The following is a 14,004-nucleotide window of genomic DNA, read 5'->3' as shown; positions in this document are numbered from 1 at the left end:
TATATGCTTCCTCAGACTTCTACTGTTCTACATGTGGCCTTATGTGTGATGGGCATGGAAGGAGTGAGAATTAGTACTTTATTTTGTACAATTAATTATGTTCTTTTCAGAACACCATGTATATCTTATGAACTTTGGACCTTCTAGTTTGAGGTAGAACAGAACCTTTACAGCCACACAGGATGTATTACTACCCTTTCTCTCTATCCCCCTCACTCACCCTTGCATAATTGAACTTGAAATAATGAAGCATTTTCGCATTGATACTTTCCGCATCTTTCTGGTTTACTCCAGAACGTCAGTACTATTATGATCAAACATTAGAATCCAAAAGCTAACAATTAATAATATCTTTATTAGTTGCCAACAGTTTCAGCACAAAACTTGTATACCTTTATACCCATACCAAATCATGTAGAAGTTGTGACCATTGATGGTTACCTTTTGGATCTATAATCCTTCAATCTCTAAACCTTGATTTAACTAAAGAAGATTGTTAGTGTATATATTTGTATCTTAGAATATCTCTAGAAGATTAGATCGTATCCTTAATTTCATGTAACTATGCTAGGTTAGAATCTTGCCTGTTAGTTGTATTTCCTGATTTACTTTGGCCATATTCAACTATATATAGGCCACCTTTGTACAATTTGAGATAGATAGAAATATACAATTATACAATTATCCAAATCTCACTCTGTTTCAACATGGTATCACAGCCATTCATTTGAGTTTTTTGTTGTCTGTGCACGGTATTTTTCTGGTGTTTTCTCGTTCCACCATCAGTGGTTTTTTGTTTGCACTTGACAGAAGTCCTACCACGAATTTTTTTTTATTTTTTCACTCAGTTTTTCATCAAATCCGATCCTGAGAGGAGTCACGAGAATTTTATCGACGTTTCTGTGTCAACCGTGTCTTGCTCCGCTGCCGCACACGCCCCTAAGCGTCGCTCACAATTTCTACGCGTCGATCCAAGCGCCACAAGTGCCCAGCCTCTCCATCAGCTTCCCAACCTCATTCGGCCCATTCGGCCCAAAAATGATGGCTCTAATTATAACATGTGGGCTCAAAATATGGAAGTTTTTCTTAAAGGCCGAAAATTGTGGCGCTATGTTTCTGGTGATATTCTTGGACCCAAGCAACAAGATGGTTAGAATGTTGATGTGTTTGGCTACTGGCTTGAAGATTGGCATAGTATTCATTATAAGATGTTGTCTTAGTTTATCAATACTTTTGTTCCATCCATTCATAGCCTACTTCCCAAGCTTGGTAATTCTAAAGCTGCTTGGGATTTTCTTGCTAAACGCTACAACTGCACTCATGATGCTTCGTTGCAATCTCAGCTTGAGACTAAGCTTTATCAGTTGCATCAGGAATCAGGTCAGTCCATTGCTGATTTCTATTCTCAAGTTAATAATCTTTGGGAACAGTTGTCTGCTGCAAATCCCCAACTCAAATGTTCTAATGACATCGAGTTGTTTGCCATCTACCATCATCGTCGAAAGTTTATGCATTCTATGATCGCACTTCATCAGAATTTTGAATCTACTCGGGCCTCTATTTTGCATCGCACACCTCTTTCCACACTTGAAACAACAGTTGCTAAACTTATTTCCAAAGAGAATCGTTGTTCCACCGTGCAGATGCAAACTCAGGATTCTGTTGTTGTTGCCATCGCTAAGACTACATTTGGGTCTTCTCTAGCCTCGGGCCATTTTCCTTCTCAGTCCTTAAAGACTATCATCTGTAAATACTGCAAATGTCCAGGTTACTCCGTTACGAAATGTCACAAATTGCAGAATAAAAATCAGTCTTGGGCCCTCTTGTTGCAAGCTACTGCAGTGGCTCCAACTGCTCCTTCGCTCTTGAGTTTGCTGCTATGCCTTCTTTAGTATCCACTACTCTCACTACTGCTGACATTGAGGCATTAATTCATTAGGTTTTATCTTGGTCTTCTAGTGCTTTGTTTGTCACCTCAGTTACATCTCATTGGTTTTTTTGATTCTGCATGTTGCAATCACATGACTTTTGATTCCACCATTTTTTCACAAAAATCTACTTTGTCACCCAATCCTATCATATATAGTGCTGATAGTTCTCATTTACCTGTTAGTCAAATTGGGTCCATTTCCTCCCTTACCTTATCTGTTGACAACACTTATCTTGTTTCCAAATTGTCCGTAAATCTCCTTTCAGTTGTTCAACTTTGTGAATTAGGTCTTAAGCTTACATTTTCTAATGCTGGTGTTGATGTGCATGATCCACGTACGGGTCAACTAATTAGGATAGGCCATAAGATTGGACATCTGTTTGAGCTCGCTTCTTTGCAGCTTCGATCCCATCTGTCTCTCTCCATTGTTGCTGTTGCCATCTCTTCCCATTTATGACATTCTCGGCTAGGTTCTATAGGGTTTGAGTCTTTTGATTGTGTCTCCTGTTACCTTGGAAAAGAAACTCATTTATCTTTTAATATAAGTGAATCTTTTCGACTGCACATTTTGATTTTATTCACTCTGATATTTGGGGTCCTGCACCCACTCCTACTGAGGGGGGATCTCGTTATTTTGTATCTTTGTTGATGATTATTCTCATTATACATGGCTATACTTGTTACAACATCGATCTGAGCTTGTTCGTGTGTACCAAACTTTTCACAAAATGGTCCAAACTCAATTTTCTCATACCATTAAAGTTTTTCATTCATATAATGCCATGGAATACAATGACAAAACTCTCCTTGAGTTCCTGAATCAACAAGGCACACTGTCCCATCATTCTTGTCCCTATACCTCTCAACAAAATGGTTGTGCAGAAGGAAAACATCGTCATATCCTTGATACTGTAAGATCTCTTTTACTTTCTGCTTCTTTACCTGAAAAGTTTTGGGGTGAAGCTGCTCTTACTGCTGTGTACACAATCAATCAGGTACCCTTACCTATACTTCATAACAAATATCCTTATGAGCTTCTCTATGGTATGGTTCCTAACTATTTCTTACTTCGAGTTTTTGGTTGTGCCTGTTTTGTTACTCTTCCTTCTCATGAACGGACCAAACTTAAACCCAGTTCTTGATTATGTTGTTTTCTTGGTTATGGCTTGACTCAAAAAAGTTATCGTTGTTATGATCCTATCTCCAAACGTCTTCGAGTCTCTCATCATGTGGAGTTTTAGGAACACAAACCATTTTCTAGTCTATCCACGTTCTCCTATTCCTCTTCTAATCACTCACTCATATTCACTGATCCCTCTATTGCTCTATTTTCTGACTCTTCTGCAGAGATTCTGAGCTCCTCATACAGTTCTCCCACTGCTGCACCCAATCCAGTTGATGCGTTCGATGGACCACCTGCCACACTACCCATTCCTTAGTCTTCTCCACTCCCTGAACCTAGTCGTTCCAATCGGGTAAGTGTTCCTCCTACTCATCTTCGTGATTATCATTGTTTCTTTGTCCTTACCACCCTCCACGAACTTCACAATTATCGTGATGCTTGTACTGACCCTCTCTGGCAGCAAGCTATGTCTGATGAATTGAATGCTCCTATCAAAACACATACTTGAGATCTGGTGGACTTGTCTCATGGCAAAACTACAGTGGGATGTAAGTGGATTTATAAAATCAAGACTCGAGCAGATGGATCAGTTAAACACTACAAGGCTCGACTTGTTGCAAAGGGGTTCACTTAGGAGTACGGGATTGAATATGAGGAGACTTGCTCCTATTGGTAGACTTACCTCTGTCAGATCTTTGCTTGCAGTTGCTGCTGTTCGACATTTGAAACTTTTTCAAATGGATGTTAAAAATGCATTCCTTAATAGTGATCTTACTGAAGAAGTTTACATGCGGCCTCCACCTGGCTATGAGCATTCTCCACATAAAGTTTGTCATCTTTGTCACTTTATGGGCTCAAACAGGCTCCTCGAGGTTGGTTTGAGAAATTTCAGTTAGTGGTTTCTCAACAAGGCTTTCTTTCTAGCCCATATGATTCTGCACTCTTTCTTCACACTACAGGGGCAGGTACTATCCTTTTTTCTTCTCTATGTAGATGATATGATTGTTACTGGTGATGATATTGTTGGTATTTGAGATCTTCAAACTTTTCTTAGTTAGAATTTTGAGATGAAGGATTTGAGACATCTTAACTACTTCTTCGGCCTTGAAGTTACTTCGAGTCGGGATGGTTATTATCTCAGTCAAGCCAAATATGCCTCTGATTTACTTTCCAAAACTGGGTTAACAGATAGCAAGTTAGCCACTAGTCCCCTTGAGTATAATACTAAGCTCGTGGCCACTGATGGTTCCCCACTTGCAGGTGCAACACTTTATCGACAGTTAGTTGGCAGTCTCATTTATCTTACTCTCACCAGGCCTTTCATATGCTATTCATTTGGTCAGTCAATTTATGAGCGCACCTCGATCTATCCATTTTGTTGCGGTTCTTCGAATTTTATGCTACATCAAGGGTACTCTGTTTCATGGTCTGCTTCTCATCTCACTCCTCTGTAGAGCTACAGGCCTATTCTGATGCAGATTAGGTTGGTGATCCTACTTATCGTCGCTCCACCACTGGTTATTGTTTCTTACTTGGTATTTCTTTGATTTCATGGCATAGTAAGAAACAATCCGTTGTTGCCCGTTCTAGCACTAAGGCTGAGTATCGTGCCTCGCAGATACGACATCTGAACTTTTGTGGTTACGCTGGCTTCTGACAAATATGAGTGTTCCTCAATCACTAAGTTCTCCTCTTTACCGTGATAATCGTAGTGCCATCCAGATTGCGCACAATGATGTGTTTCGCGAGCGTACCAAATATATTGAGATTGATTGTCACTTCATCCACTACCATCTTTAGCAAGGTGTCCTCTAGTTACTTTCAATTTCTTCTTAAGATAATCTTATTGACATTTTTACGAAATCACATACACCTGGTCAGCTTGGTGATCTTGTTTCCAAACTCCAGTTGACTTCGCCACCAGTGTATTATTTGTATCTTAGAATATCTTTAGAATATTAGATCATATTCTTAATTTCTTTTAATTATGCTAGGTTAGAATCTTTCCTATTAGTTGTATTTCCTTATTTACTTTGGCCATATTCAACTATATATAGGCCACCTTTGTATAGTTTGAGATAGATAAAAATATACAATTATACAATTCTCCATAACTCTCTCTGTTTCAATAAAGATTATGCCACCTAGTGCATTAAAAATATCATCTGATTAATCTTTTGCAGATTACAACAACATCATGTGTGATTTTGATGTACCGGACGACATAAGCTTCCCTAGTAAATGGATGAATTCAAGGGTAGATCCCGAATAATTGGCCAAAGATTGGTTGTGCAAAGGCTGTTAGTGTTGGTGGTGATGGCCAGCAACTGAACTAGTGTTCAATGTGGTAGGTATAGAAGCTCCAGAATAATTGGCCTTTATATAAGACTCGGTGCTGTAATAATTTTCATGCACATCCAATGAAATGGGTGCATGCAATTCTTATATGAAGAAATAGCATGAAATAACTGCCACTTCACAAGAAGTTATGGTCTCTTCACCCTCCTTATTCTCATCCTTCATGCTCTTTTGCCTTTTTACAAACCACACACAGAAAACCAAATCATTCAACTGCCAAAAAATGAAAAAACATTAGAATGAGAAAGGAGAAATTAAGCCACTAAAATCAATAAAAAAAAAAGTATGGAGTCTAGATGTGTAATGCTCCAATAGAAGGTTGAAACTACATGACCTATACTCTAAAAGCACTAGTTAGTGATACAATTGGAGCTCCATTGGAACCTTATAAAGAGCAAGAAGTTTTCATTTCCAAACAATGTGAAATCTCATACACCTCCTACCCTTATCCTTATCGTATAAAGTATCACAAAATGCATTTTAAATATTTATATTAACTTTTTATTAGTTATAAAATTATTAAAGTACTTATTTCAAGAATTGCCAACGTTTCTTTTTCCCAATAAACTATTAAATTGGGTTCAAAGTGATTTAATAATCTCATCAGTAATTATAATTTCAAGAGTAATTTCCATAATTTTCTTTTCAGATTACTCCTCAACTATTGAGTTTTTTTTTTCAAAGCGTGAGTAGACACAAAAGTCTATACTATACATGGGGTATGACTCATTGCATGGTTGATGATTAATGTCCGTACTTTTCTATACATTCTGAAATGCAATATTAACTTAATTATTGGCTAATTGTATATGTCCCCGAGGTAATATTTTAGATGATTGCTATGATGGGGAAGATTGTGGACTACCTATCTTTATAAACTCTTCAAATTCTTAATTTTAAATATTTTAAAATAAATTTTATGTTATATTTGTGGGTTAGGAATTATTCAATCATGCATAGGAAAAAGTGAAAAAAAAATTCAAATAAATGTTTTAAAATTATTCAAATATTTGTGTTTCTCAAATTATACAATTCAAAAAGGAGGTCTTCTTCTCAAATCAACCCTTCTCCACGGTATACCTACCGGTATCTGGTGGACTGGGCTGGGACAGCAGAGTGCGGGGCCTACTGCACCACCCATACTTTTGACCAGCCCCTTAAATAATAATAAAAAAATACTAATATTGACATTTCTTTTCTAGTTTAGTTTTGTACAATCTTCTATGGAGGTATCGGTCAACCGTATTCTGTATGCAAGTGGCATCATTCCTAGTCTCAAATCACTTGGATATTTTCTTCTGGTTTTTTCCGAGAAAATCTGGATTAGAATGGACAACGTACCGGTAGGGTTACAACTATTCTTGTCACTCTTATTTTCCTTGTAGGTATTTCCAAGAACTTGGCAAGTTTTTTTTTCTCCTGACCTTTCCTTTGGCTATACCCGTACGACAGAACTTTGCATTATCAAACAGTTACAAAGCACTAATTTTAACTATAAAAATTCATGCCTTTTTTCAAAATTTTAAATAAAATATAATAAATAATTTTTTTTCAAATTTTAAAATAAAAATTATATTAAAAATTTGTATACTAATAATATTTTATTTAATTTTTAATTTTTTATTTCAAAATGAGACCAAAAAATTATTTAGAATTTAACTTGTTACTTTTTAGTCAAATATATATATTTTTTACTTTTCACATTATTGTAATTATTGATGCAACAGCCCTCGCAGTTTAATCAGCAGGAAAATTCATGCAAGGACTAGGCCCACTGGAGTCATACAGAGAGACTTCCAACGATTTTGTGACAAATTTGAGTACGTAACAGCTGAAATAGACTTCCAATGGCATGCTTCAAAACTTATCTGAAACCAAGACCTTATAACGTGGTCCATCATTGAAGCCAATATTGAAAAGAAGACTAGTCTTAAATGCTTGACTAACAACAGTACCTTTTCTAGCGACAAGGCAATTAAAATCTGTGTCTAGCTCATTTTTGTGATGGCAATGGCAATGGCTTTCCTTCCTCCTTGGCTTCTTGTTTCCTTGCTAATTCTGCTACCGATTTCTACTGTTGCTCAAAGTAATGGTAACATTACTGCTGGAGATTCTCTCATTGCAGCTGCCAATAGCTCTTCATGGCTATCTCCTTCTGGTGATTTTGCCTTTGGATTTAGCCCACACAGTGATAAGGATTTCTTCCTACTTTCCATCTGGTTTGCTAATATACCAGACAGGACCATAGTTTGGTATGCAAATGGAGATAAGCCTGCACCACGGGGATCAAAAGTGGAGCTTACTGCTGACCGTGGCCTAGTACTTACTGACCCTCAAGACCAACAGTTATGGAGCTCTCAGACCATTATTGGTACTGTAGCTTCTGGTGTTATGACCGACGAAGGGAACTTTGTGCTTCAAGATAGAGAATTTACTACGGTATGGGAGAGTTTCAATAGTCCCACGACTCCCACCGATACGCTGTTGCCTACACAAAATCTGACAAGGGGAGGGGTGCTTTCATCTCGACAATCAGAGACCAACTTTTCCACAGGGAGGTTTCGGCTGCGTTTGCAACAAGATGGAAATCTTGTGCTTGTTACCGTAAACTTGCCGACCGACTACGCTAATGAAGCATACTATGCTAGTGGGACCACTTCCTCCGGTGATCCTAATCCATCAAGTCCCGGTCGAGTATTGGTCTTTAACGAATCAGGCTACATGTTTATTTTGAGAGACAATGGCCAACAAGTCCGTCTAACACAGGGACAACCGGTAGAATCAAGTGCTGATTTCTACTTTAGAGCAACTCTTAACTTTGATGGAGTTTTTACCCTATATTCTCACCCAAAGGCTTCCAACAGCAACAGAAGCTGGAGTCCTCTCTGGTCTCTACCAGAAAATATCTGTGTTGCCAGTCTTGTTAGCGAAGGTATTGGCGTTTGCGGGTATAACAGTATCTGTACTCTGAAGGCAGATGGAAGACCGATGTGTGGATGCCCCAGGGGATACTCCTTACTCGATCCAGATGACCAGTACGGTAGCTGCAAACCGGACTTCATACCAGGCTGTGAAGAAGACCGGCTAAGCCCCCCTGGAGAAGATCTTTATACATGGGAAGACCTAACAAATACAGATTGGCCAAGCTCTGACTACGCGCTGTTGAGGCCTTGTACTGAAAATCAGTGCAGACAATCTTGCCTGGAAGACTGTATGTGTGCTGTTGCCATTTTCAGATTAGGTAATAGCTGTTGGAAGAAGAAGCTACCTCTCTCAAACGGAAGAGTAGATAGTAGCCTTAACGGGGGGAAAGCTCTCATCAAAATCAGGAAAAATAATTCCACCCTGCCGGTGCCGGATCCTCCTTCTGATCAGTATCCAGAACCAAAGAAGAAGAACCAGCATACTTTGATCCTCATTGGGTTAGTGCTTCTTGGTGGTTCTGCCTTTGTTATCGTAATATTAATTGTAGCAGTTTGTCTAGGACGTTTCTCCTTCATTTACCACAACAAGCAACCAAAAATTATCGCAAATGCTAGTAGTGTGCAATTGAATTTGCGTTGTTTTACTTACAAAGAGCTTGAAGAAGCCACAGATGGATTTAAGGAAGAATTGGGAAAGGGGGCTTTTGGTGTCGTTTACAAAGGAACAATACAAATGGGTTCTAGCGTTCATGTGGCAGTCAAGAAGTTAAATAATTCGTTCCAAGATGGTGAGAGAGAGTTCAGAACAGAAGTCAGTGTGATTGGCCAAACACATCACAAGAACCTGGTTAGATTGCTTGGATTTTGTGATGAGGGCCAACAACGGCTGCTGGTATACGAATTCTTGAGCAATGGCACTTTAGCAGGTTTTCTTTTTGGAGACCTGAAACCCAGTTGGAATCGAAGAATCGAAATTGCTATTGGGATTGCAAGGGGACTCTTGTATTTACATGAAGAGTGCAGCAGCCCGATCATCCATTGCGATATAAAGCCTCAGAACATACTCCTTGATGACTATTACAACGCTCGGATTGCCGACTTTGGATTGGCAAAGCTTTTGATGATGAACCAGAGCCATACCAATACTGCCATTAGAGGAACCAAAGGTTATGTTGCACCTGATTGGTTTAGGCATATGCCGATCACAGCCAAGGTGGATGTTTATAGCTATGGTGTCGTGCTACTAGAGATCATTTGCTGCCGAAAAAGCGTATGTATGGAGTCGGATTTGGAAGACAAAGCAATTTTGACTGATTGGGCTTATGATTGTTATCAGGAAGGAACATTAGATGCTTTGCTTGAATATGATGCGGAGGCGTTGGATGACAGAAAGAGGATGGAGAAGTTTGTGAAGGTCGCTTTTTGGTGTATTCAGGAAGACCCATCTCTTAGACCAACGATGAGGAAGGTTACACAGATGCTCGACGAAGTTGTCGAAGTTCTTGTTCCACCATATTGACAGCTCACAACCCCAAATCATGCAACGATCTTCCCCATTTTTGTAACACCACAATTTTAGGAAATTAGTCATTAATTTTATAATTATAAATTCATACCATACTCAACTAGTTGCTTTAGATAGATTTATTTCTTGTATCTATTTATTTGATTCCTCTCTCAATGTGAAAATCAAGTTTCAGACATACAAAATTTGAATTCTTGACATGGTATGAGCGTAACCGATCCTCCCTCTCACATTTCCATGGCTTCTTCCTCCGACCCTCCTCCCTCCCCATATCTTCTTCATCCCTCTGACTCCCCTAGCCTCGTCCTTGTCTCTAGTCTTCTCACCGGTGACAATTTTCTCAAATGGCAAAAAGCCATGACCTATGCCCTAAATGCCAAAAACAAACTAGTTTTTGTTGATGACACTCTTCCCCCACCTGAACCAACCTCTACAGATTACAAACAATGGAACCAAACTAAAGATATGGTCCTTACCTGGCTTCTAAATTCCATCAGTCCCTCCCTTGCCAACTCCCTCGAATTTCATACAGACCCTCGAGATGTCTGGCCTGATCTTCAGTCTCATTTTTGCCACGGTAATAATGCCCAGATTTACCATCTTAAGCGTGAGTTATCTTCCTTGCAACAATACACCCACTCCGTTCATGACTATTACAACCAAATCAATCAAATTTGGGATGAACTCAGACACTTACAAAAAACCAAGGATCTTAAAGAATTGCAGCAACAAGCTGAAGATGAGAGAGTTTACCAATTTTTGCTTGGCCTAAATGACCCTTTTTCCCAACTCAGAACCCAAATTTTAGCCATGGAAACCCAAATTGTCAGAGTATTTAAGTATCAAGTGAAAATATAGTTACTGCCAAATTATGTTTTATGCTTTCCTATGCATAAAGCAGAAACTATATTAAACAAGCATGAAGTGCCTTCTGTTTTGAAGGATCTGCAAATTAGCAACGAATTCCTATCTTCTCACCTTTTTCTACTCACTTTCTTTCCAGCCAAGGAAGCATTCAGAGAGCTTTGTTTAGTCTTTTTCCCTTAATCTGCCTACTTATTTTCACATGTTCTTTACCGTCACTCCAACATGAGATGAAAATATGGTCCAAGATACAGAAATCAACCAAGGAGACTGCTAGTTTCAATCACCTTGTTTTCTACAAATTCAAACGAGTTGAATAAAACTATCAAAGATCCCAAGAAATCAATTGAGGCCAGCCTGCAGAAGGCACCACCAAGCAAGTCAAATCCTTCCTAGAACAAGTAACCTTAAGATCGTTTTGTTGAAGAAGTCTCCACAAGAAAGAGAAATCAAACTCTCTTCTCTTTCTACATTTTTGTTGTTTCTTTGCTTTAAACTGATGGTAGGAGAATTTCGATCTCTGTAACGCTTAATTCGATCTACTGGTTTTTAATTCTCATGCTTTGATTCCATATATCTTTTCTTACAATTTTACAATTCTTTGAATTGGTAGTACATTGAGGAGGGGGCGGAAAGTCATGTATTTACCGAATCAAGAAGAAAATGTTAGGAAGAGATAGCATTACTTTGTTTAAAAGATTCCCAGCTTTTTGTTGATTATTGATGCTGAAGCTGATTGTTCTAGGTAGGTTATAAGTCATTATGTCACATAGATTCTTACACTCTCCTTTCCACATTATATCCATTTGTTATTACTTTTTCTCAGTATTCAATTTTACTTTCTGCAGAGAAATGTAAAGATTGTTCTAGCCTTTTAGAGTCTTTTTTTTTAATCTTTATATTAAAAAAAAAAATGCTTCCTCGGACTTCTACTGTTCTGCCTTATGTGTGATGGGCATGGAATGAGTGAGGATTAGTACTTCATTTTGCACAAATAATTATGTTCCTTTCAGAACAGCATATATACCTTCTGAACTTTGGACCTTCTAGTTTGAGGTAGAAGAGAACCTTTACAGCCACACAGGATGTATTACTACCCTTTCTCTCTATCCCCCCTCACTCACCCTTGCAGAATTGAACTTGAAATAATGGAGCATTTTTGCATTGATACTTTCCCCATCTTTCTGGTTTACTCCAGAACCTCAGTACTATTACGATCAAACATTAAAACTTGTATACCTTTATACTCATAGAAAATCATGTAGAAGTTGTGACCATTGATGGTTACCTTTTGGATCTATAATCCTTCAATCTCTAACCCTAATTTAACTAGGAAGATTGTTAGTGTATATATTTGTATCTTAGAATATCTCTCGAATATTAGATCGTATCCTTAATTTTCTGTAATTATGCTATGTTAGAATCTTTCCTATTAGTTGTATTTCCTGATTTACTTTGGCCATATTCAACTATATATAGGCCACCTTTGTATAGTTTGAGATAGATATAAATATACAATTATACAATTCTCGAGAACTCTATTTGTTTCAACATGGTATCACAGTCATTCGTCTGAGTTTTTTGTTGTCCGTGCAAGGTATTTTTCTGGTGTTTTCTCGTTCCACCATTAGTGGTATTTCCTTTGCACTGGACAGAAGTCCTACCACAAATTTCTATTGGTTTTTCACTCAATTTTTCATCAAATCCGATCTTGAGAGGAGTCGTGAAAATTAATTGTCCTTTTTTTGTAAACCGTGTCTTGCTCCACTGCCGCACATGCCCCCAGGCGCCGCTCACAATTTCTGCACGTCGATCCACGCACCATAGGTGCCCAGCGTCTCCATTATCTTCCCAATCTCATTCAACCCATTCGGCCCAAAAATGATGGCTCTAATTATAATATGTGAGCCCAAAATATAGAAGTTTTTCTTAAAGGCCAAAAATTGTGGCGTTATGTTTATAGTGATATTCTTGCACCCAAGCAACAAGATGGTGAGAGTGTTGATGTGTTTGCCTGCCGGCTTGAAGATTGGCAAAGTATTTGTTGCCCAGATCACTAACACAAGAAGGGAGGGTAAATTGAGTTGTATTTAAAAATTAATAATTATAAATCAAATACACAATATAAAATATAAACAAAATATGAAGCAGTAATAAATATAAATAGTAAGGGTAAGAGATAAACAAACTCAATATGTTTTTTTTTTTTTTATCGGTAATCAAGAAGTTTTATTTAACATAATTAGCAAATCCCAAGTACACAGGGCGTATACTTGAAAAATACCTAACTAGACAACAAATTCAGTATATTAACGAGGTTCGGCCCCACTGTCTACGTTCTCGCCTCAAGCTATCCATTGAGAATCTCCAAATTCACTATTCAACCTCTTTCAGGTGGAAATAAAAATCTATTACACATTTGAACAACACTGCTACAAAGGATCCGTGTAGAACACCCTCTACACTGCAATCACCTTACACATGGTGATTCAACTATTCCTTGTATAGAACACTTTCTACACCCACAAGGGTTATACATACCCTTTTATTGATACAAGAGTTGATAATGGGTAGGTTATCAGAGAGCACTTCTCAATGAGTAAAATAAGAACAATACAGCGCAAACTACATCCCTATCAAAATGAGCAAAAGGATTAAGACTCAATTCTTAGAAAAAAAGAGAATGAAAAATTTGAATGAATGTTGTATGCTCTGAGTGTTGTGAATTTGAAACTCTCAAATAATCTATTTATAGGCATATGAGACTTCATATTCAAATTTAAAAAGATTCACATGTCAAAGACAACATCATTCACTTTTTCAAAAAATTCAAATAAAAGTTTATTTTTTTTTAATTGTCAAAGACAACATCATTCACTTTTCAAAAAATTCAAATAAAAGTTTCTTCTTTTTCACTTGTCAAAGACAACATCATTCACTTTTCAAAAATTTCAAACATAATCCTTTTACTTTTCGCATATGAAAAAATGAGGACTATTTATTTTTTAATTTTTTCAAACAAAATCATCTACCTTTTGTATAAGTCAAAAAGAGTATCAATCACTTTTTGAAAATATTTAAATAAAATATGTTCATGTGAAAGATGACAATCAATCATCTTTAATATTTTTGAAATTCAAACTTTTAATCATATCATACACATGTGAAAGATGACAATCAATCATCTTTCAAATTTTCAAATTTAATTTTCAAAATATTCATTCACATGTGGAAAATGTATTTTAATACTTTATGATAAAATATTAATTTTGAGCCTTAG

At 37.4% G+C, this 14,004-nt stretch overlaps 1 protein-coding gene and 1 pseudogene across 1 annotated transcript; both read left to right on the top strand.

Moving 5' to 3' along the window:
* Positions 1-3,634: 3,634 nt before the first annotated feature.
* Positions 3,635-4,970, top strand: LOC122291175 (annotated as a pseudogene).
* A 2,375-nt stretch (positions 4,971-7,345) lies between these two features.
* LOC122291971 (G-type lectin S-receptor-like serine/threonine-protein kinase LECRK3) lies at positions 7,346-10,004 on the top strand. The gene has a single exon (XM_043100046.1). It carries the CDS (start codon positions 7,416-7,418, stop codon positions 9,852-9,854), a length of 2,439 nt encoding a protein of 812 aa, XP_042955980.1. The 5' UTR covers positions 7,346-7,415; the 3' UTR covers positions 9,855-10,004.
* The last annotated feature ends 4,000 nt before the right edge of the window (positions 10,005-14,004 follow it).

Source organism: Carya illinoinensis, chromosome 13 (assembly GCF_018687715.1).
Source record: "Carya illinoinensis cultivar Pawnee chromosome 13, C.illinoinensisPawnee_v1, whole genome shotgun sequence".
NCBI lineage: Eukaryota > Viridiplantae > Streptophyta > Magnoliopsida > Fagales > Juglandaceae > Carya > Carya illinoinensis.
Note: the sequence above shows the minus strand (reverse complement) of the source record. Positions and strands in the feature narration are given on the sequence as shown.

Excerpts from the sequence above, each read along its gene's own strand:
- LOC122291971 (XM_043100046.1), top strand. The coding sequence starts at position 7,416 with ATGGCAATGGCAATGGCTTTCCTTCCTCCTTGGCTTCTTGTTTCCTTG.